Below are 22,262 nucleotides of genomic sequence, written 5' to 3' on the forward strand. Positions count from 1 at the left end.
TGGGTATGAGGTGACTGGGTGATGGGCATTTAGGAGGGCACGTGATGTAATGAGCACTGGGTTATTATGTAAGACTGATGAATCACTGCCATCTACCTCTGAAACCAATAACACATTATGTCATAATTAACTGAATTTAAATAAAAATCAATCCATCAATCAATCAATCATCAATCCTCCCCAGCTCTGTGATCCTACAGAAGATGGGTCAGCAAGTTTTTTCCACAAAGAAACAGTAAATACTTTTGGCTTTACGGGTCATACGACTCCCCTGCTAGAGAAGGTGTCTACAAACCCTAGCAGGTTATGTCCTTACATCAAAGTCCTCTCACTTTGTGGCTACTCTTTCATGATCCTCCCTGGGCACAGTTCTTCATGCCTGAGCATGGCCACCAACTTGTACTTCTTTTTCAGTTGCACAGAAGAGTCCAGAACACATCATCTCCGCCTTAAGTAACTGCACTGATGCCTCCCTTTTCCTCAGATGTAGTTTGAAAGCGTCTTGGCTTCAAAAAGTTTTTGTGAGAAAAACACACACATGCACACACACAAAAACATCTGCACGCAGATGCTTTCCAAAGCAGCTGGGAGATGCTTCCTCAGAGCCTACCCCCTCCTCTCCACCTCCCCCCCCAAAACAGCTCCTCCCCACACTTGGCGGTGGGTGGCTTCTCTTCCAGTCCCTACCAGGGCTCACATCAGGGTTGGCGGGGTTTCACCTCCAGCTGTCAAGAGTTCTAATTTTCCTGAATTGCTGAGCTTCCCTCAACACATACTATGTTAGCCCTGGAAACGTAGCCTTCCACAGTTCCTTATTGTTCCAGAGCAGAAGGCTTATTAGTTTCTGTCTCTTATTTTGTTATCTTTAGTAAAAGATTTTTTTTTCTCAAGTTATTATTGTAGTGCTATGACTTGGCCCAGTACATATATTTTCAGTGAGGCTGAAAGGAGAGAGACCAAGAGAGGCTCAGCTCGTATCTGGCAGGCTTCCAGTATCTTCTCCTATTGGTGCTGGTATCCTGTGAAATAGGAAATTGTGCTCAGTCTTGATTTGAAAGCTTTTATTTATTTTTGTTTGTTTGTTTATTTATTTATTTTTAATTTTTTGGGGAAAGTTTTTATAAAACATATTTTCTCCGGACTTTTATTCCCTGAGAGCAAATAGGTATTCTATTTTATTTATTTATTTTTAATGAAAATAATGCTGCCAGCACTTAAAACACCGGCAAATAGAGCCATCAGCACGATTTGGAGGAGAAAGGGAAAAATCTGCCGAGTTGCTAAAGCAGTTACTGGGAATTCTTTTCCCGCGGATGAACGACAGCAATGACGGCCACAGACACGGAAAACATTTTAACACTTCATAAAATTCTTTTTCGACAGCACGAACACAGAAGCCAAATTTCCCTTGGCAGAAATAAAAAAAAAAAAGCATGTTTAGCTGAGATGTTCCTAAGAAGTAAATGGTTTCAGAAAGAGCTTTTCAGCCAGAAGAAGTGTGGATGATGACACCCATCTGCCTGAAAGGGGGCGGGTCATGGTCCACGATCAGGGACCCCTCGTCTGTCACTCCGGCGCTGTGTACCACCGGGTACTGAACAGGGGCCCAGCAAATATTTGCAGATGAATCTCATTGCTCATTCAAACACCTGAGGCTTTTAGGATTTTAGTCAAGGGAACAGATGAGGCTGTGACAGAGGAGACCGGTCAGGGAAGGTGTAGCCTGCAGCACCAGCAGGGTGCCAGGCACACACCCGGGGGGTGGGGAGTGGGAATGTGGCTTGAGATTTGCAGCACTGCCCTGTAGACACAAAGTCCACAGCGAGGCAGAAACAGGCCACACACCTGGAGGGATCTCTGATCCACTGTCCTATGATCGGTTAAGGAGCTTTCAGCATCCTGGCTGGGTCCCTTGCTCTGTTTCAGATATTCAGGGGGAACAAAAAGGGATCGAAGTCATTGACATGATAAGGACCGCAGAATTTTCGGGATGGGAATGGGCCCAAGCGGGGACTATCTGGTCAAACCCTTCCTCTATAGGACCGATAGGCAAACCGAGACTCCGGATGCTCAGCAGACTGTCCTGGGGGAACCTGGTTAAGGGGTTGAGCTGGGATTAGAACCAGGATCTCTTCAGGCCTAGTCAACGGCCTCTCCTCCGTTTCAAGATCTCAGATGAGGGTGATGCTGTTTCCGATCATAAACACATAAAGCAAACCTGCACAATAGTCCTAATCCTTCCGAGCTCCGGGTCCAAATATTAACAACAGGACCATCACGGCACTACTGCAAGGTTCTCAGCTGAAGTACATTCTGTGTACGCACCCGAAGAAGAGGGCCTATTGGAGCAAAGTCAGCTGAGATCATGGTTTATGCAAAACCCAGCATTTAGAATATGTCTGCGGTTTTTAGGCTCCAGCCCAATTTCCAATACCACCTTCGTTGCCATCTCTGATCTTTGATCAACAGCCAGGAGTTGTACTACTGAATTGTGCCAGACCTGGGAGTGGTGCAGGGAGGTGGGGAAGGAGGACAGTGCGTGGTCTTTGTCTCTGTTTCGCCTAAAATCTTGCTAGAGGACCAAAAAAAGAACCCCCTGCCCCCAAGCCTGATGCACATAAAACAATTAGGAAAGGAATATATGCTCAAGGGGATAGTGACAGTGTTAACAGGTGCAGAGGGGGGCGGGGGCCTGGGCTGTACCAGGGGCACGTGTGACAGAGGCCGGGCTCCAGGGGTGGCACAGAGCGGAGGGCAGTCCTTGAGGCGAGGGATGTAACGTGGGCCCCTGTGTGCAGGGGGTGGGGAGAGGGTAGGGCTGGGAGCAAAGGCTTCATTTTCTAACCAGACAGCGGCATTTATATTCCGTGGGAAGCCAGCGTGGGATTATCACTAAACACTTCTTCAACTCCACCTGTATGCTATAAATTTACAGCTATAATATTGTCCTCCGCTCATTTTCACTGTTCATAAAAAACACCCAGAGGCCCAGCGGCACGGAGCCAACGGTACGGCGGGCCAAGAGTCTTGGGTTCTGATCTGCCCGGAAATTGCTACATGACCAAAGGCCCATCACGTCTCCTCCAGAAGCTCCGCTGCCCCCTCTCTGAAATGAGAGGGGTTGAGCCAACGGGTCTCTGAGGTCCCCCTCCAGCTCTGACATCCTCCAATTTCCACTTTCCAGTCCTGCTCATTGTATTTGTGGCACGTATCCCTAAATTAATATTAATAAAGCCTTCTCCACTGCCGTCTGCTTTTCCCAGGTGCCTTTCCCCCACGTCACTCCCTTCCTTCTCGGCTCCCTTACTGGGAAGCATGTTGGGGAAGTACTGATGTGGGGATATCATGGGGCGTTTAAATTTTCATTAGACGAGTGTGTGTTGCAACAAGGCATGCACAATTGATCATCTTGGCGTGCATATTAATAATTGAGTGCTGTGGTACATGCTTCCTGAACTTTATAAACAGCTCCTCTCTGAGCTCTGAAATGACAAGCGTTGCTCGTAACCGAAAAACTGGGAGTGGTAGGCCGGTGGGGAGTGCCCATGAAGTCCATATTTTTAAAAAGCAAAGATCAAAACCTGGAAGTCTCAGAGTCGGGAAAACTGGGGAAGCTGTCCGCCAGACGGACAGGTCAAGAAATGACATAAGCACGAGTCAAGGATGACACAAGGATAGGATGATGAAAGAGTGAGATGATTCACCTGTATGGACATGTTTTTTCTCTTTCTTCTATATCTAGCAGATGAGATCTACCCAGCTGGCTGGAAAATAAGAGGAGAGAGCCCCAGCTGCCACACCGGGATAGATGGCGTCCTCAACTAACATCTTTCATAACTGCCTATCTGTGGTCAGAAGTAAGAAATGATCCCCAAACAGAATTGAATGGATGCTGAACACCCCAAATTCTTGGTTGGGTCCAGTGCTGGCCCTTGATGCTTAGAGCCGAAGCTCAGATGGAAACGGTGCCTACTTGATTATGTTTAATAGCTGGTCCTGGGGTGAAAGCCAGAGGTATAAGAAAGGTTAGAACTTAAAACCAAAGTTTGTAGGATTGAACACCAACAAGGCTAGAAGGTAGCTTACTAGACCCTGAAGTAAGCCTTGAAATAAATCACAACTTCTTTTTTATGTTATTACTCATAGCTCTTGATCCCCCCTCCCCCTTTGAGCAAATGCTATCTGCTCAAATATGAAAGCAAGGACAACTGTGACAAGCAACGCAAGGATGGGTGCATCTAATCCAATTTAATGGACTGACACTTAATGAAATTTCCCTTCTCCTCTTTCCAGTAAAGTCTATCTAGGGACCCAAACTTTTACCATGCTTGGAGCTTTGTCAAAAATGGGCCTGCACTTCCCTGGAAGTTGTTAACTGAGCCCTCCCTTCAGGACACCAGACCAGTCCCACCTGCGGTACTAACCTAGCTCATCCATATACCTGCTCTCGAATGACCCCAACAGTTGCCTGACACCCATGGCTTCCCAACAAGGAGGCCACCAGGGAATTCGAGGGCCATCACTGGTGCTGTGGAGGTCTCTTATGTGGGAGGGGGCGCTCAGGGTACTGCCAGACAACCAGATTTCCAGCCCCACTTAAGGAGAAAGAGAACTGAGAGGCCAGTCCTGAATTTGCGTGCTTAAACAATCGTGATTCGATTCTAAATGAGAAAGCTGGAATGTGATTCCAGGAGTCTTAACGCAGACAGATGGGGGTGTGTGACTGGCTCTGCTTTTGGAGAATGCGGCGAGTGTGCCAATCGCTGTGGACAAAGCAGCCCCGCCAGTACCAACACCAAATGCACCCCATCCCGCTACACTGAGCTGGGGTAAGTGGGAAACGTGGCTGGGACCAGCAGACCGAACTGCACCAGACCTGAAACGAGATGTCTTTAAAATCCAAAGGATGATGAAATGCGCACACACCTAGCAGCTTAGCCAGGGTACTGCTACTGTTGTCATGACGCATTGGTAGGCTTTGGTTCCCCTTCACATCCAAGGGGTGGTCGTCGTGGTAAATGCACATAGCAAAGAATGGAACATTCTGAGCTTGCTCAGTAGGACATGCAGTCTTCCCATTCCTCCTCAAAGGCTTAACTGCAAGTCATGTTCACGCTTAAGATCTCTCCCACCTTCAAGCTGTCCTGCAGGGGCTTGCCTGTGAAGGCCCACGAAGGCCCCTCACGCCCTCCGCCGCTGGGACATGGACCACTTGGCTGGCACTGTGGGCTGCTACTGGCAGCTGGGACTTTTCACCGTCTCTGCTGGCCATCAAGACACCTCCCCAGGATCCAAGCACAGGGCTGGGGGTGGCGTGGGGGTCTCACACAGCAACGGGTAGATGGGAAATGAGGTTACGATGGAGGAACGCCAATGTGAACTTTTCTGTTGACCCTTCCATGCTGACCCCCCAGCCTCCCCTTGGCCTGCTCCCAGGGGTCTGGTGAAGCATTGCAATTGCCAGCAAAAGCACAGCTGGCGAGCCTTTGGATCCGCTTGATCCTGCCAGCAGAGCTGAAGCCCTGCCACCCCAGCCTCTGCTGCCACCAACTACTGTCTAACTACTCTTGCAGGGCCCTGGGAACATCTGAACGGTTTCAGCTTTCCTTCCTGCCATCCTTCCCATGTGCTCATTCACTCGCTCACTCGCCATCCTGATTCTATGTCCCAGATGCTTGGTATGTGTGCATGACTAATACTCGAAAGCAGACAGATCATTGCATCACTGCACAGTTTGGTAAGTGCTCTGAAGGACCCCCCCTCTATTCCCCCCCCTCCCCGCCTTGCAGTGGTGGTGAACCTCCTGGGGGAGCGTGAAGCCGAAAGGCCTCTCTGAAGGGTGGGCTTTCAGTCAAGGCCTCCAGGTGTGCAGAGTGGGAGGGGCAGTGCACATCAGAGAGGACAGAGGTGCAAAGGCCTGGGGGTGGGAGGCAGTTCTGACAGGCTCCACCGGAGGGAGGCCAGTGGGGATACGCACAGCAAGTCAAGGGAAAACTGACATCAAAGAGGTAGGTATGGGGAGCTTGTAGCCTGGGGAGAGTGAATATTATAAGTGCAATGGGAAGCTACTCGAGGGATTTAAGCAGGGAAGATATGATGTGAATTATATTAGACGATGTGTGAAAAATAGATTGAACAGGAATACAAGTGGAAAGGGAGAGACTGGGCATGGCAAAAACTGCAAAATGCCTCCTGGCAGCCATCCTCCCCTCCTTCCCTACGATAAGATTTCCAATTTTATTCTGGGGACCAGTCGATAAAGGATATTTCCTGTTTTCCTTGTAGCTAAGCATGGACACGTGTAATAATTCTGCACAATGAGACATCAATGGGAGCCTGTTGGGAATTTTTGGGCAAGTTTTGCTTTCTTGCTCAAAAGGCACAACCCTGTCCTCTTCTCTTTCTCTTAATGTGGTTTGAGTGTGTAAAAAAAAAGCTGTGATGGCAGGAGCAAGAGCAGTCATTTTCGACCATCGCCTAGGAGAAGCTAATAGCATCACAGAAGCCTCGGGCCTCACAGCCCTGCACCCCTGAACCCATGCCAACAACCACCTAAATTGGGATTTTACCAGATATGAAAGGAAAAAACTTCACATGTTTAAGATTAGCATTGGGTAGGGTTTTCTGTCGCTCACAGGTAGACACTACGTCGAACTGACACACCAGGCCGCTGCCGTAGTTCAGGCAGCCTGCACTTTTGAATGCAGGCAGTTAAAATGAAGAAAAGTGGGTCATTTCTGAAGGCTGAAACCGAGGGATTTCCTGACAGCCTGAATATGGGCTTTGGTGGAGGGATGAGGGTAAAATGAGGGTAAAAATCACTTCTAGGATTTTGGTCTGAGAATTTCTTAAAATGGGAAGGAAAAACCTAACACGGAATGGGGTTGAAGCTTAAAAGCAAGAGTTCTGGGTTTGGCATTTCATAGTAGAGGTGCCAGAGAGGTATCCACGACAGTGATCTCCACTCCTGGGTTTCCATGAGGTTGATCTCCTTCCAAAATTCCCAGTCCTGCTCCGGCCCTGTGCTCTCTCCTTCTCTGCCTGTTACGCCTGCCCGTTCCCCGCTGCTCCCTCTCGCTGAGCACTGGGGCCCAGGGCTTCGGAGCTGCTTGCGGCCAGATGCTCAGCCTGGAGGCCTTGCAGTAGAAAGCCCGCTGTTACAGCAGCCCTCAACCACACGTTCCGATTCAAGCTTTACCCATGATAAAATGCTGATGTTTGGATCCCACCACGTTAGACTTGTCTGTCTTCCTCGTGGTTTCAAACCAAGGCCAGTGCAGCAGCACTGTATGATATGAGGCACCTTGCATTCTCAGCCACAGGATCTGGGCCTCTTTTTAACAGGCTCTCCTTTCAATGGGTGTGGCCAAAGAACACCCAATTGCCCCCTTATTCTAATGGGTGGTTGCCTTCCTACCTTCATCCTTAGACCCAAGAGTCGAGTCTTCCCTGCCAGGTGATGTGGTGAAGTCGTGGGAATGAAAATGTATTTAAAATTGATGCTAGTGAGCAAAAGGTACCCGGTAATATCCCAATGTTCAGGCACTTGGCTTGCCATCACTTTGTAGGAACTGTATTAGTAGAGTTGAGCATTCCCCACTCTTTCTTCTCTCCATTACCAAGCCAGCCTTACTTCCCCTCCACCCGCTGGTCCACTCCAAGCTTCCCTCCTTTTAAAGGGAGGATCAGAATTAGTGTCCTCTATCCTATCCCCAGTAACCCTAATCTCAGAACCGCTGGTCATATATGGTTGGGTGAAGGGCCATTCGTCATGACTGGGAATTGAGGGAAAGTGGTCTGATAATGGTCTGATGAGATAGCACATCTGTTTTTCCTATTCCTTTTCTATAAAGACGGGTGTCCCGGGCTGAATATTTGGTCACTTATCAGAGTTCATGTTTGAGAGTTTCTTATATATTTTGTGCTGCTGCAAAAAAATGGTCTGTTGACAACAAAGTCCCATAAAACACCATTCCCACTTGAGAAGCTGGTTTGTCATGTCTCTCTCACTTCCCATCCTAACAGATACATACATTCATCCCTTGGGTTTACACTGTTGAAAGAGGCGATCGACACTTTGGCACGCCGTACCGTGGAAAATAATGCTCATTCTCAGAATGAATACGTAAATTGCATATGTCACCGTCCCAACGTGGCACCCTGCACCTGGTACGGAATGGAGCATGGTATTGTTACAGTGTCATTCAATGGCTTTTGCCAACCAAGGGAACGTCAGCGACTGTAATGCATTATGCCGCTGTGACGTTAACTACAGACACAGACAGAGTGCCCGTAAAAAAAATATACGCCCTTTTTTTGAATAGAGCCCTGGGTAATTACCCTGACTATTGTTCTATGAGAAAGCCCATTTACACCCCTTCATCAATTTAGGATCTGGACATGAAAAATCACCAGCATTAAGCAGTTAAGGCAATTTGCTTTCCAGATGAAGAAAGGACAAAAAAAAAAAAATAATAATACTGGAGAAACACCTCTACTCAGTTGCCCATGTTGACAGCCAAAGCTCACCTCAAATAAAGGATCCTGTGGAGGAGTTTTTCTGATGGTGCCTTCATCCTAAACAGAGCTCAAGGACACTGTGTTCGGGGCCTGCTTCCTACTGTTGGCCCTAGGAGGCCACGGAGGTCATGTCCTGCACGTGGGGACAGCCCGCAGGGAGAGGGGGGCCATGCTGCCGGTGTGGTGTGACCTGTGGCGGGTCCAGCAGGCACAGAAGCATCTGGCCACCCTGCCCTGGTGGCCGGGTTTGGTGTTCTGAGGAAAAGCTACAGAAACGTTGCTCACCTTGAGAAGTAAGCTCTCAGGGCAGGGTCCGTGTTCCTCCAAGTTGCCACAGAACATGAAATAGGTTATGAGGTTTGCCATTCGATATGGAGCAGGATGGGAAATTATTGAACTACTTACCCCCAAATGAGAACAAAAATGAAAGGAACACAAAAGCCAAAGCAAAAATCACAACCAAACAGATGGCCCCCAAAATTTTACTTACATTGAGTGAGGATTCCGGTTAAGGCATTTTTAAAATTTTCCTTGGCTTCTTCCATTTCTTGTTCGTGGGTGGCTTTTTCATTCATCAGCCGGCGGATGTGGCTATTGGCCGACTGCACCATGGAATAGAACTGGTTTGCAGAACGCCGATTCACTTCCCCTCGGTCAATCCAGGAGAGTAGCACTGTGATAGCCTCTGAAAACTTGCTATCATCTGGAAATGGAAAACCACCAGGTACACATCATGCCAAGGTAGGAAAATGTAACTTCACTTTGGGTTCTTCTCAAGGGACGGAACGTGGGCCATCTTACCAGATATATTTTCAGGCCTTGACAAGTTAGCTTTCCTAAGACTAACTGCTCTAGCATTGCCTCGCTTGCCCTTTCGCCTCTGACTCCATGGTGTCACAGAGCCACCCAGGAAACAAATGGTTGTTCGTTCTCTCACCTACGAACCCAGTGATTTCAGTTTTAGATCAGTTCTGGGTGTTCTAGGCAACAAATCCAATTCAAGATCTATGCCAAATCCTGATTTCTCTTTCTCAAGACTGGCTTAAAAAAGAATATTGTCATTAACCGATCCGGTCTCCACTTCTTTATTCCTTCTTCAGACATATTCTTTTTTTTTTTCTTCAGACATATTCTATATGGATACTAGTTTCCTGACTTCCAATCAACTGAGTTAGTGTCAAAATATGGATGACAGATTAAACTAGTTTAAAGCTGGATGTAATGAGAGATATTGTTCCCAAGGCGGTAGTGGGCATTAGCCAATTCTTTTTCTACTATAGTTCCAAACTAATTTCATTTTAGGTTAAATATAATATATTTAATTAGGTTGAAAAATAGAGTATTTCTTTGTTTTCAACAAAAGAGGACCTATTATCTGGGTGGTCAGTGTTTTCTCCGAAAGCCATTTGGAAGCCAACTGAAACCCATTTGAACTGGGTTTGAGGTATGTACGGGGGTGGAGGGATGGAGAGGGGAATGAGGATCCACCTGTAAATAAACGATAAGGTTCATTTGAAAGAAAACAAATAAACTTGCCTGTCTGGGAATGGTTACTGGAACAGACCTGTGTTCTTATGGCTTAGGAGTAGGGGGGGGGGGGGAAAGCAAGTTTGAAGGTAATTAAGTTAATTAGAACTGGAAGTTGTATGTCAATTATCACAACATTTATCGATCCTATGGCCGAAGGCTCACTGCAGACCTTCCCAGGCAGATCTGAGGGGAGAAGTCTTCCAGTTATATTTTTCTACCCTTGGAAAATGTGACTTAGGGAAAAATGTCCTACATTTTTTTCAAGAAACTTGGTAGGCTCTGAATTCTAAAAATCAAGAGCAAAATTAAAATGTAAGATTCAGATTCTTATTTATTTGGTAAATACTGAGTGCCTATTATGTTCTCTCCACTGGAGGACCATCAGAAACATCCTTATGTATTGTGTATATAAGTTTGTATGTGCATATATTTTCTATACTTACGTATTATACATTGTTTATACATACACAGATATACACCCTAAAAGACTGGATAGAGCATGATTCATCTTTGGTAAAGGAGTTTTATTTTCTCTCACTCATCAGATGTTTTTTAATCAACCACTGTTGCTGGCACGTTACACATCATAGAAACACCCTTAGTCCTTTTTCTGCCAGAGGCCCCCTCCCAGGTGGCACACAACTTCCTTGCTGGGGCTGTCGCTTGCCCAGAGTACATGCGCTCAATGAAGGCAGGACCACCCTGACCCAGTGTGTATGGAGTGTGCTCCGCCTTCTCCAGGCTGGAGGTACCTATCAAACACGTGCTACAGATCGGCACCCACCCAGGCCCTCTCCCTCGGTGGCAGGGGCTGTGGTTGGGGATCATAGCCTTTTCTCAGTGCAAACCTGCCCCATCCAGCCTCACACCTTCCCCAGAGGAGATAACGGGGCACCCCGCAAAGGAAGGATGCCTGTCCTTGAAAATCTCAACGCACAGGCACAGAACACACGCCTGCGGTCCCACAGCTGGCTCATCCAATTTTGCTAACTCTGGAATTTTAGTCTGAGCTCAACCCTCTGTGAACTCCAGCTGCAGTGGTTTCTTATCTCATTTCATGGACCGGAGCGGCTTGTGTAAGATAAAATCCATCATACAACTTAACATTACGTTCAGCCCATGGAGAGGCCCATAATTTAGCATTATGTTTGTGAGAGGCCCACTGTGACCGTTACAGTCAGAATAAATTTTGCCTCCCGCGCGCGCTCGCTACCTCACTCCCTGCCAATATATGTTAGGAGAATGGACCTCCCAAAAGACAGCACGAATAAACCTAATGCTTCTAAGAAATCTTTTCCCCCCCTCTTAAAAAATAACAATAACAAAAAAGAAAACACTGACTCCGTGTACCATTTTTCCCCTTTGCTGGGACTTTCATCTCTGCATAACAGAGCAAAGAAAACCCTCCACGATTTTGTTGTCGAGCTTACTAGGAGAGAGAACACTGCTGGCCTAGCTATCTTTCCCTCATATTACTGGTTGTTTTTCCTTCTCTTGCTTATGGTCACCGGGTCCATAAATACACTAATCCACTGCCAGGGGGAACACGCTGTCATTTTAAAAATGTAGGTTTGTTCAAATGATCTGAAAAACCAAATTTTTTATTGTTCTTCACTCCCAGACAGAGAGTGTAGGTTCACAGGCAGATCAGAGTTAATTGATAGTTTTCAGAAAGAGAAACAGCAGTTTTAGGATTAAGCGACTGAAAAAACGCAATCTATAAAGTAAGCAGGCAAGAGACTTGCTCCCATTTTAACAAGTGTTAAAAAATACGTAACGCCAATTGTATGCAGAATTCTGTTAGCTTAAAGGACGTTTATACTTTTGCAAACTCCCCATTTCATCCTCATTTTTCTGAACTTTCGAAAACTGCCAGGCCACTGTATGATTGCTGTACTGACATGCAAATTAAATGTGAAAACGTTAGTTGAGGCACGACTGCTAAGTGTGGTCAGTGTCCGTTGCTATGTAAAGAAGTGACTTTGTATTAATTAAGACTAACTGAGCAACTCACTCTGAATGGCTACAGGCGTGTATTGGGAGCGGTCATTTACAATAGCCAACCGCAAATTCGATTTTGTATTCGGTGGAAAGATCACTGAGAAAACAGAAAACAATATAAACTAATTTAAACAGCATTTAGATTGCGGCATTATTAAAGCTAGTCATGTGAAAAGAAATTAACACTGCTCATAAAAATCACGTCGAAGATGCAGTTATAAAAATTCCAAATACTTTCTGCAAACATGCTTCGGCATAACTCTGAACATGGGTGCAGTTTAGAAACTTAGAACGCGCAGGCGTGCTTCTTCCGTGGTAAGAATTGGGAAAATCGGTGCATTAATCGGAGTAAATATGGACCATTTGCTCATTAAAAATTGAGCAGTGTTTTCTTTTCTTTTCTTTTTTTTTTTAAGATTTTATTTGAGGGATCCCTGGGTGGCGCAGTGGTTTGGCGCCTGCCTTTGGCCCAGGGCGCGATCCTGGAGACCCGGGATCGAATCCCACGTCGGGCTCCCGGTGCATGGAGCCTGCTTCTCCCTCTGCCTGTGTCTCTGCCTCTCTCTCTCTCTCTCTGTGACTATCATAAATAAATAAAAATTAAAAAAAAAATAAGATTTTATTTGAGAGAGAGAGAGATAGAAAGTATAAGCAGGGGTGGGGGCTGAGGGCCAGAGGGAGAGGGAGAAACAGACCCCTTGCTGAACAGAGAGCCCGATGAGGGGTTTGACGCAGGGCTCCATCCCAGACGCCGAACCCAATGAGCCACCCAGGCACCCCTTGGGCAGTGCTATTCTAATCAGGGTCTTCACAATGTCACACCCAGGTTACTGCACATGTTTGCTCCATGGCTTTTCTTGATTCGCATTTTCCTCTTCAATCCATCCCTCATTCCCTTATCACTCTTCTCTTTGTTAAACACCATGGCCATCCCTCGCCAGCCTTTGCATGTTCTGTGCACTCATCCTAGGAGCTCTCATGGCTCTGGTCCACCTGCCTAACTGTTCTGTTTTCCTCAAGATTCAGCTTCAGCTTCTTTCATGGAGGCAGCTTTTCTGGTGGACGTCATTCATGTAACCCTGACATGAATTAGGTGCCCATTTGCTATGTTTCCACAATTCCCTACATATCCTGCTACTAAACCGTCACTCTATACAGTAATTGTTGGACTGCCTCTACTTTTGAAGGGCTAACATGAGAATAAAGCTTCCAAAACATATTTGTCTTTTTTTTTTTTAAAGAATCTTTTTTTTAAAAATTATTTATTTATTCATGAGAGACACACAGAGAGAGGGGCAGAGACAGGGTCAGAGAGAGAAGCAAGCTCCATGCAGGGAGCCCGATGCGGGACTCGACCCTGGGACTCCAGGATCACGCCCTGGGCCGAAGGCAGGCACTAAACCGCTGAGCCACCCAGGGATCCCACATATTTCAGTCTTTTGGTCACTGCGAGTTTTTCTCTTTGTGCTTCATCTATATTTGATTGCACTATTTCTAATAGACTTGCAGTCATTAGTGCTAGAAAGCCACAAATTCAGTGGTTGGTCAGAAGTTGGGACACATCGGTTGGTAATAAACATTTTAGTTTGTGTTAAAGGGTATTTTCACAGTGTCTCCCAGAGATAAATGTTCTCCTGGCAGTGAAGCGAGCTGGTCCTTTACCCTGCAGGCCCCTGAGGTCATTGCCACTGGCAATGAAAGTTAAGAATGACGTCAGATGATCACAGAGAAGCAGAACCTTCTCCAGGAAGGCACTCACCAACCAGCCTATCACGTGACTCCAAAATCTTTTGGAAAGTATTTTTAATTCCGGGAAAATAATGACTGGCTTCAGTTTTGTGAGGCATAAGTAATATTATAATGACTATCATCCCTCAATGTCACTACCTGAATCCATACCCATTTCATTTCATTTGTGGTTACTTCAGATTTTTTCAACCTCTCTCCCTCTCTTCCACGTATACTGAGCACCTGGCACATCGTAGGCATTTAAAAAACCTGCACTTGGGATAAATCTTTGCTCTTCAAAGACTTTAAGCTTGAGTCTCATTTGGGAGCTCCTTGAAAATGCAGACTCACCCTTACTTAGGCTTCCTGACTCAGAATCTGCATCCTACTCCAAGTGATTCATATGCACATTAAAGTTTTGGAAGCACTGGAAGAAATCAGTCAATGAAAACCAGGGAAACTGGCTGGGAGCTCATCTTAAGTTAAAAGATGACAAAACCCTGAAATGGAAAGTAGCAGCTGAGATAGTAGAGAATACTGAAAAGGATTTGATGTGATCCTTATGAACTTTGTGAGTCCCTAACCTCCCCCACCCCCACTTAAAAAATAGCTGCTTTAACACTAGGCACCCCAATCCCCCCTTCCTAAAAAAAGTGAAAAAAAAAAAAAGTCCAAGAATTGGAAACAGGTGTACAGACTACTGCAGATCCTTTCTGTGGAATGCCGGCCATGGCCTAGCAGACCCTCTCCATTGCCCCCTAGCCCCTGGAAGTATCTGATTCTATAGGGTTGTGAATCTTTCACTGCTTTTGACCAGACTATCTTATAACTCTTCAGGGACAGAACATAAATTGTGGAGAGCTGGTCACAATGCAAATAATTCCCCGTAACAATGCAGATGAATTTTGTCCCGTAGAAAATATGAATTGTTATAGAGCAAACTCTCTTTTGAATCAAGTTAACGTCTTACTGATTCTCTCATTAATTAGCTGAGTTAAAATCACTGGCACGTGTTCATTTGATATCTATAAGTCATGCTTCTGCTGCCAGAGCATCCTTTAGCAACCATGACCTGCAAGCTCCTCAAAGGGCAGGCCCAGGGCCAGGACGCAGAGCCTGGGACTCAGCAGGTGGACATGGGGTGGACGTCAACCAGATTGATGAAGAGATAAATAAGGGGAAAGGGACTCAAATCGGTAAGCAGTTTTTTTCTCTCCCTTTGTGTCCACACAGGGAGATCTGGCCTTGATTTTCAGAACAATAGGTGGGGAAGATAGCCAAGCCAGGGGCACTGAATAGGAGAACTTGGGCGAGGGTAGGGGGTACGGGGGTTGGGGGGAGGGGGCTGTAGTATCCTTACTTGCAGCTGGATCTATAAAGAAATAATAGCAGAGGAGATTAATGTTTGAAAAAAATGTCCCTGGAATGAGATAAAAGGAAGATGCTCTACAGCACATTTTTTCCCCCCAAAATGGAGATACACACACATGTACACATCCACACAATGAATCATGTGAATGGTGTGTCTACCTAGCTGTCACTGATTTCTGGCTTCTGTGATGGCTGGAAATCGCTTACAGTGTAGGTCACAGATTGACCCAAGCAGAATGGGGATTCCAGGGTGGCCCAAGCATTACTACTACAACATTCCTAAAATTTCACCATGTGTCTCTAAACATTGGACATCCTTAAAGAAGTCTCCATTTTTTAGCTGCTTAATTAACCATTAAAAGGGGCGTAACCTTATTTATCCTCCAAATCACAGAGAGCAGGAAAGGAGATACAAATGGTTAACACACACTATCTCCCCCAACTATATAGTACCTGTAAAAATGAAAAAATTAAGGGGGGGTTGGCAATATGAAAAATGCACTGATTATTCCTGCTTTGGGGTCAAACAAAATGTTTCTGGATGAAATGGCCCATCTTGCCTCTGTGAAGGTCAGTTACGCCTAAGAAAGTGATTCTCGAACAGGCTCCTGTGCTTCTCATTTCCCTTGCCCTAAGAAGGAAGCCGGGCTTTTAGCTAATGGAACTTCCACTTGGCTTACAGCATTATTGATTTTTACTTTCTGGGAACCATAAATATTGACAACCGTCTCAGCAAAATGCCAGCACCACTTCCACCCCTTTCTCCCTCTGGCAGGCTGACACTGGGCCACTCTGTATGCAAATCAGAGTCTAGCCCTCCGGAAATTATGAATGCGGATCCCAGGAGAACTGAATTCATGATGACACACCAGGGGATCCCAAGGGCACTGCTTCAAAGCTCTGTCAAAACTTCACCTGATGCAGAGAGAAACTCTTCATTCATCACATAATGAAAGATTATGTGCAGCTTTCCAAAGGGGGAAAAAGTACACAAAAACTTTTAAATGCTCTTGCCAGGAGAAATCTCCAGTGAATTAGGATATAATCTTTCTCACCGTCTAATCAATCTCTTCCTTCCACAGTCCAAACACAGGGTTCCTCCAGGGGTGGATGGTCTGTGTTAGACACACTGAAATTCATTATCTCATCTGCCTGGTGCTACTGTTTCCAATAAAGTGTAATTATGGTGTTATTGAGCTCCTTCTCACTTTCTCAAAGCCATGCTATAAACTTTGGGTCTGTGAGCAGTTACTTCCCAGTCAGTCTTCATTAAGTTGAATTGTCTCAGAACAATGTCTATTTAATCAGCAGGGTGCCTGCTAATTTTCTTTTTTAGAATTTGTAGTAACGTAACAGACGCTGCCTTAGACACTACACAATTACAACTTGACGTTTCCTCTGCCTTCGAGAAGGCCCAGTGGCCACTGGGCCTGGAGTCACCTGGTCTCAGAAGATCTGCCCCCTGACCCTGTCGCTCGCCAGCTGGGTTCTCCTGGTGGTGGGAAGTACGTGGTGCTTTCTAATTGCCTCTACCACTCCAGAAGCCTAAACTCCATGAGGCAGAGGCTCTCATGCTGTCATCTCCCCGCACAGTGCTTATTAGCACAGTCTCAGATATATGGTAAAGGGCTCCCCAAATATTTGTGGAATGATGGCCACGTGCATCACTACACCCCTGGATCTCCGATCACATCTGGTGGCACCAGTGGCCAGAAATGCAACGTGCTCAAAGATCCAAATCACTGAGGAAGAGAGAAAAGAATTAAGCACGTACTATGTGCACACTTTTAACACCGGGCAGGATGTCGAGGGCTTTGTGGGTCGTGATGAAGAGTTAGCTTGTGCAGATTTTGCTAGACAGAGCTGATTGTCAGTAAGAAAACTTCAAGAATACACAAGTGCAATGTAAAATGGGGGAAAACGTTTGTAAGAAACCTAAGATAGCATGATCTCTCAGGGGAGGGGGAAAAAATCAAATCCATTTAGGTATTTTCGGATCATATTTCCATCTTCTCTTTTACCCAGGCTTCCTTACCTTGGGTTTTTGACTCCATTTTTTTTTTTAAATCTCCACATCAATGAAATCATTTTCAGGGGAGCAGTTTCCTCGGCCCCTCCTGTCTGGCTTTGCAGCGTTATAAGGAGCACGGACTGGATTTCCTCTCTGAGGCAGCCAATTTCCCAAGCAATTAAATGCTGTTTATATTCCAAACTCTGTGCTTGGGTTGAAATTGTCAAGCTTGATATTACCTGACTGGTTGCCTGAGATGTATCCCCAGCTAGTTCATTCTACTGTAACTGCCATCTATTAAATTTTCCAATCTGTTCTCTCAAGGGATCACACAGTACTTGGCAAAGGTGCAGCTCCTAAATTCTGCAAATTATACTCATCTATATAAATATATATTTTTGAAATGGCAGAGCTTGCAAATTACTTCACCCAATTGACATCCCAATCTGTGATCCTCTAACGGGAAAGGCAATGCCATGTTCCTCTGACGTGCAAAGACATTTCTGTGCTGGCTTCTTCAAAAAGAATAGGAAGGTGCCAAACTTTTTTGAAATCCCTCCAAGAGGTCACAGAACCAAGACGCTAGTTTTTGTCAGATCTAAGCGTAGCACACAAGTGGATAATGCACAATGTACAGGATATTAAAGAAAAAGCTATTTGTTCCAAAACCAACAATCCTGGTTGAGGGTGTTGCTCGTTCTCATTCTGGCCACTCCTTATGATTTGTAGCCTGAGTGGAAAAGGGAGATGATGCCTGTATTTGCCTTTTGTGGGCTTTTTGTTAGAGGAACACCCATGGCCTATATATTTATGCCTGTAAGACAGGCCTTCCCTGAGCAGCGGAACACACACCATTGGCAAAAAAAAAAAAAAAAAAAAAAAAGGCAAGCCCTCAGTAGTCACAGGGGGGCATTTCAGCCACAGCAGCAGGTCATTAGGGACTCCCAACGCCTGAACAGGGGATGAGGGTTAGAAGCAGAAGTCCTTCTGAAAAGAATTCTCTTTTAAAGAATTCTCTTTTAAAGAAACAGAATGCCGACCTCCTATCCTCCTAAAATAGGTTTTGGGCAGCTTTCACACATTTCATTTAGTGAAAACATCCAATCCGCTTTACACACTGCCAGCAATATATACTAGCTATGCTCTAAAACACTCCAAGATCAATCACATCCCTCTTCTGATAAGAAATCTTTAATGGCTTCTCCACTGCTTTTGGAATAAACCCCAAATCCAGAGGCAGCCTTCAGGGCTCTACTATCTGGCCCTGGACTGCTTTTCCAGCTCCACCTTGCTCTATAAAGCTCCATGCATGCAGCTCTCACATGGGCTGTGGAGCAGGCCACTTGCATTTCTCCACTTTTGCCAAGTTCCCCCTCTGCTTCCTTGTGTTCTTTTTCCTGGGGCTCCTGCCTCTGACCCCAATGTCTTTAGGCCCTTCTTCTCCTGGGAAAGAAAAATCTTGTTTAACGTGCACAGTTCTCCTCTGTGAAGATTTTCTTGATACCATCATCAACACTTGCCCCTGTGGTCCCAAAGCACGTTGCTCCTCTGTTGGGGGACACTCATGCCACTGGCTTTGTACTACACTTAATCACTGACCCAAGACCCCTGGGTGAGACCAGCTACTGTAACCCATGTCCTCTCATTAAAACCTGCCAGTGCCCTGGGTGGCTCATTGGTTGAGTGTCTGCCTTTGGCTCAGGACGTGATCCCGGAGTTCTAAGATCGGATCCCTGCATGGAGCCCGCTTCTCCCTCTGCCTATGTCTCTGTCTCTCTCTCTGTGTTTCTCATGGATGAATAAATAAAATCCTTTTTTAAAAAAATAGTAAAACCTGCCAAGCCCAACGACCTGAGGAAGGCCTGACCGTCATTTGCCTGGAAATGCAGAGGCTGCTCAGATGACACAACTGATCAACAATGGGAGAAGAGTTCACACCTATGCGTGATCCTGAGTTCAAGCCGGGCCCCTTTGCAATCAGCTGCAGTTCACTGGGGCAGGTACTGAAGCCCCCCTACGGCCCTATTCCCTCCCTCCCCAGCATCAAACATGCAAGAGGCCCACAGCCACCTTTAAAGACCTGAACTATTCTCATTTTGGTTCCTAACTATTCTGGAGGCAGGGATGTTTTGGGATGCTTTGTCCACATTCCTCTCGCACCGTGCACAGACGAGCCCAGCGCCGCTTCCCACGTGCGTGATGCGAGGCTTGGTGGAGAGGTGTGAAGTCCAGCGGCGGGGGGCACACCTGCACCTGCCCGCCCGCGGGACGCGCGAGCCTCGCCCCTTCAACGCGCATGCGCGCGCAGACAGGCACCTGCTCCGGGGCTGCTGCGGCTGGGACTCCTCCACCCCGCGGTCCACGAACCGTGTGGACAGCAGGCGCGCGTGCACCGGGAGCACCTCCGGGGGTGGGGTGGGGGTGAGGGTGAGAGTGGGGGCTGCATCGCGAGCAGCCCCGGCGTCCACGGCCGGCAGGTGCCGCCGCCTGCACGAAGTCCGCCAGGGGTGCACGGGGGTGGCGAGGGGAGGCCCCTTAGCTTTTATTTTTTATTTTTTAATTTTATTTATTTATGCATGAGATACAGAGAGAGAGAGAGAGAGAGAGAGAGGCAGAGACACATGCAGAGGGAGAAGCAGGCCCCATGCAGGGAGCCTCACGCGGGACTCGATCCCGGGTCTCCAGGGTCACGCCCCGGGCCGTAGGCGGCCTGAACCGCTGAGCCCCCCCAACCCCCCTTACCTTTCAGCTTGTCGGCCAGCAGCGCCGCCTCGTGCTCCGAGTAGTGCATGATGGCAGGTGGCGAGGGCGGCCGCAGCCGGTCCTCCTCCAGCTTGCGCCGGTGCCGCTCCTCGCGCGCGCGCATCCGCTGCTTGCACTCCCACTCGTAGAAGTCGTCCCTGGCCTGCGCGAAGTCCACGTGCAGGCGGCCCGAGTCCTTCTTGTCCGTGCTGGACCCTAGCCGCATCCGGTAACCTGAAAGCCACGGAAAGGCCTGACCTGTCACAACCTCACCAGCATCGTCCGGGACCCTCAAGCCACACTGGGGGAGCTTTCGCTTAATTCCATTTTTTTTTTTCCCAGATGAAGGGCACTGCATTGTCTCCAGAGGAGGTGGGAAGCGATTACCCTCCTCCCCAGGGATGTGGAACTACTGCCAACTTCAGCTTATTAGGGGCTTTGGAGATAAACGTGCTTCTGGGAGGTGTCTCAGCCCGTCACCTACCCACCTTGCAAGCCAGCATGACTAAGAGGGGGACCTCAAGAGCCAGGTCACTTATTGTCACTCTTTCCTTCTTCCCTCTGGCTTCCAGGAAGCTCAGGAACAAATTCGGCATGTGGTATGTCGCTTCCTCCCCCGAACCCTTCTTCCCCTCTCTGCGTTTCTATGGCCTTGGTGTTAGATTTTCAATTTACAGGAACTCTGTTGTAGAAGTGCTCTTAAATTCTTTGTAGAAAAAAGGTAGGTAGGAGTAAATAAAGAATATCTATGATATTTAAAAGGATCTACAAAGTAAATTCCATAACACCTCACTCGCAGATTATTGCTTCATTCCCCTAGAAAATGCTGCTCAATTCTCTCTCGGCAGCTGCAAAAGCCACAATTACTGAGGCAATTTTGCAATGCTGTTTTATTTCCACTTATCCTCTGGGGCACACAGGAGAATATTTTACCTTCAATCAAGAGGCCTCACTGCTGCCTTCCTCATAGCCCTGCAGCACCTCATCTGGCATGCAGCACCGCACAAATTGTCCACGCAATCTTTGAAGGCCACAGGAGCCTGTGCAAGAGCGCAGAGCTAGACCAAAAAAAAAAATGGGCCTGGAAATCTTTGGGGGATTTACTGCGAGGTACCTAACTTATAACGATGATGTGCAGAAACTGGATCTGAGAAATCAACCCGAACACAACTGAAACCAGACAGCCAGCCTAACTTCAAATGGAGAAGACTTGGCTTTGAGGCTGCTCTTTAGTTTGGGGTACTCAGATTTTAAAAACATAAATTCAGGTCCCAGCAGGATCACAGCTGTTGGGGCTGCCAGAGGAAAGAGCAAAATGAGCACTTTTGCTGTGTAGGGGCTTTGCAAATGAGGTACCAGGGTGAAATGCTAGGCTGTACTACACTGATGTTCAAGATCTCCGTGGTACATTTCAATGGATTATCTTGGCATTTGGGTTGAAACTCCACTGAAAACCCCCGCAGAGGCTGACTTCTTCCCTGTAGGGCGCCTCACACCTTTGGGAAGGTACAAATACAAAGCAGATCTCACATCTGATTCCTGTTTCGCCCTTCTCACTCCTGGGTTTAAATGGTGTTCTCTAAGAATGGAAGGTAGAACAATACCTACCCAAACTGCAAACACTGGATAGCATGTGAGTGGAATTCAGGCTAAAGCAGAGTGTATCTTGGTTCTGGGCCCTAAAAACTTAACGAGTCAGCAGGCCAAGATATACATACTTAATAGCTGAGGAGGCAACAGTGCCTAAGACTGGCCACTGTGGCCCTAAACTGGCCCAGTGTCTTTCTTCTGCTCACGTCCAGAGCATCACTTTTCAGATATTTCTGGTTCCAAAAAGTACCCTCTCTTTCACCAAAACATCATCATTAAGGCCTTAAAAGAGATCCTGATGAGGCTAAATCTAAAATTAGCTTGGCCTTCAAATGTGAACGCGGTCCTAAATTAGGCCTTCCAGCTGGGCCTCGGTTTGCAGGAGCTCACACACAGGAGGGGCAGCCTCCCTTCCCTCCTGCCCCTCTAGTTAATCAGCCTTTCAGATCTTCCCCGGACTGGTGTGCAACCTCCCTAGGGTGGCTGAGACGGAGCTGGGCGGACCCCTGTGCCTCTAGGCAGGGAGGCTGGGGGTGAGGCCTCTGGTGCGGGCTCCTCCTGCTGCCCAGGGGCAGAGCAAGGGGCAAGCAGGTGCCTGGCTCACAAGCAGGACCCAAGCTGGGAAAAGCGGAGCATCAAGGGATAAAAATAGAGGAGTACCTTCCACGTGCCTAAATTTGGGCCTGTTCATCTTTGGCCAGTGTCTCATGGGGTTCCTGATTGGGTCTAAACGCTGGGTTATGTTGGAGTTGAAAGGCACTTTGGATCT

At 47.1% G+C, this 22,262-nt stretch overlaps 1 protein-coding gene across 10 annotated transcripts in view; it reads right to left on the minus strand.

Annotated features, from left to right (window-relative positions):
* The window catches only part of ENOX1 (ecto-NOX disulfide-thiol exchanger 1), a 550,271-nt gene that overhangs the window by 131,632 nt on the left and 396,377 nt on the right, over window positions 1-22,262 (minus strand). For all 10 annotated transcript variants that reach the window (XM_077855557.1, XM_077855564.1, XM_077855555.1 and 7 more), the window contains 2 exons: window positions 19,904-20,137; window positions 9,011-9,223 (listed from right to left, as the gene is read on the minus strand). In XM_077855557.1, the coding sequence (XP_077711683.1) occupies window positions 9,011-9,223; window positions 19,904-20,137 (447 nt within the window). The remainder of the gene's footprint in view (window positions 1-9,010; window positions 9,224-19,903; window positions 20,138-22,262) is intronic.

Source organism: Canis aureus, chromosome 17, assembly GCF_053574225.1.
Source record: "Canis aureus isolate CA01 chromosome 17, VMU_Caureus_v.1.0, whole genome shotgun sequence".
Lineage (NCBI taxonomy): Eukaryota > Metazoa > Chordata > Mammalia > Carnivora > Canidae > Canis > Canis aureus.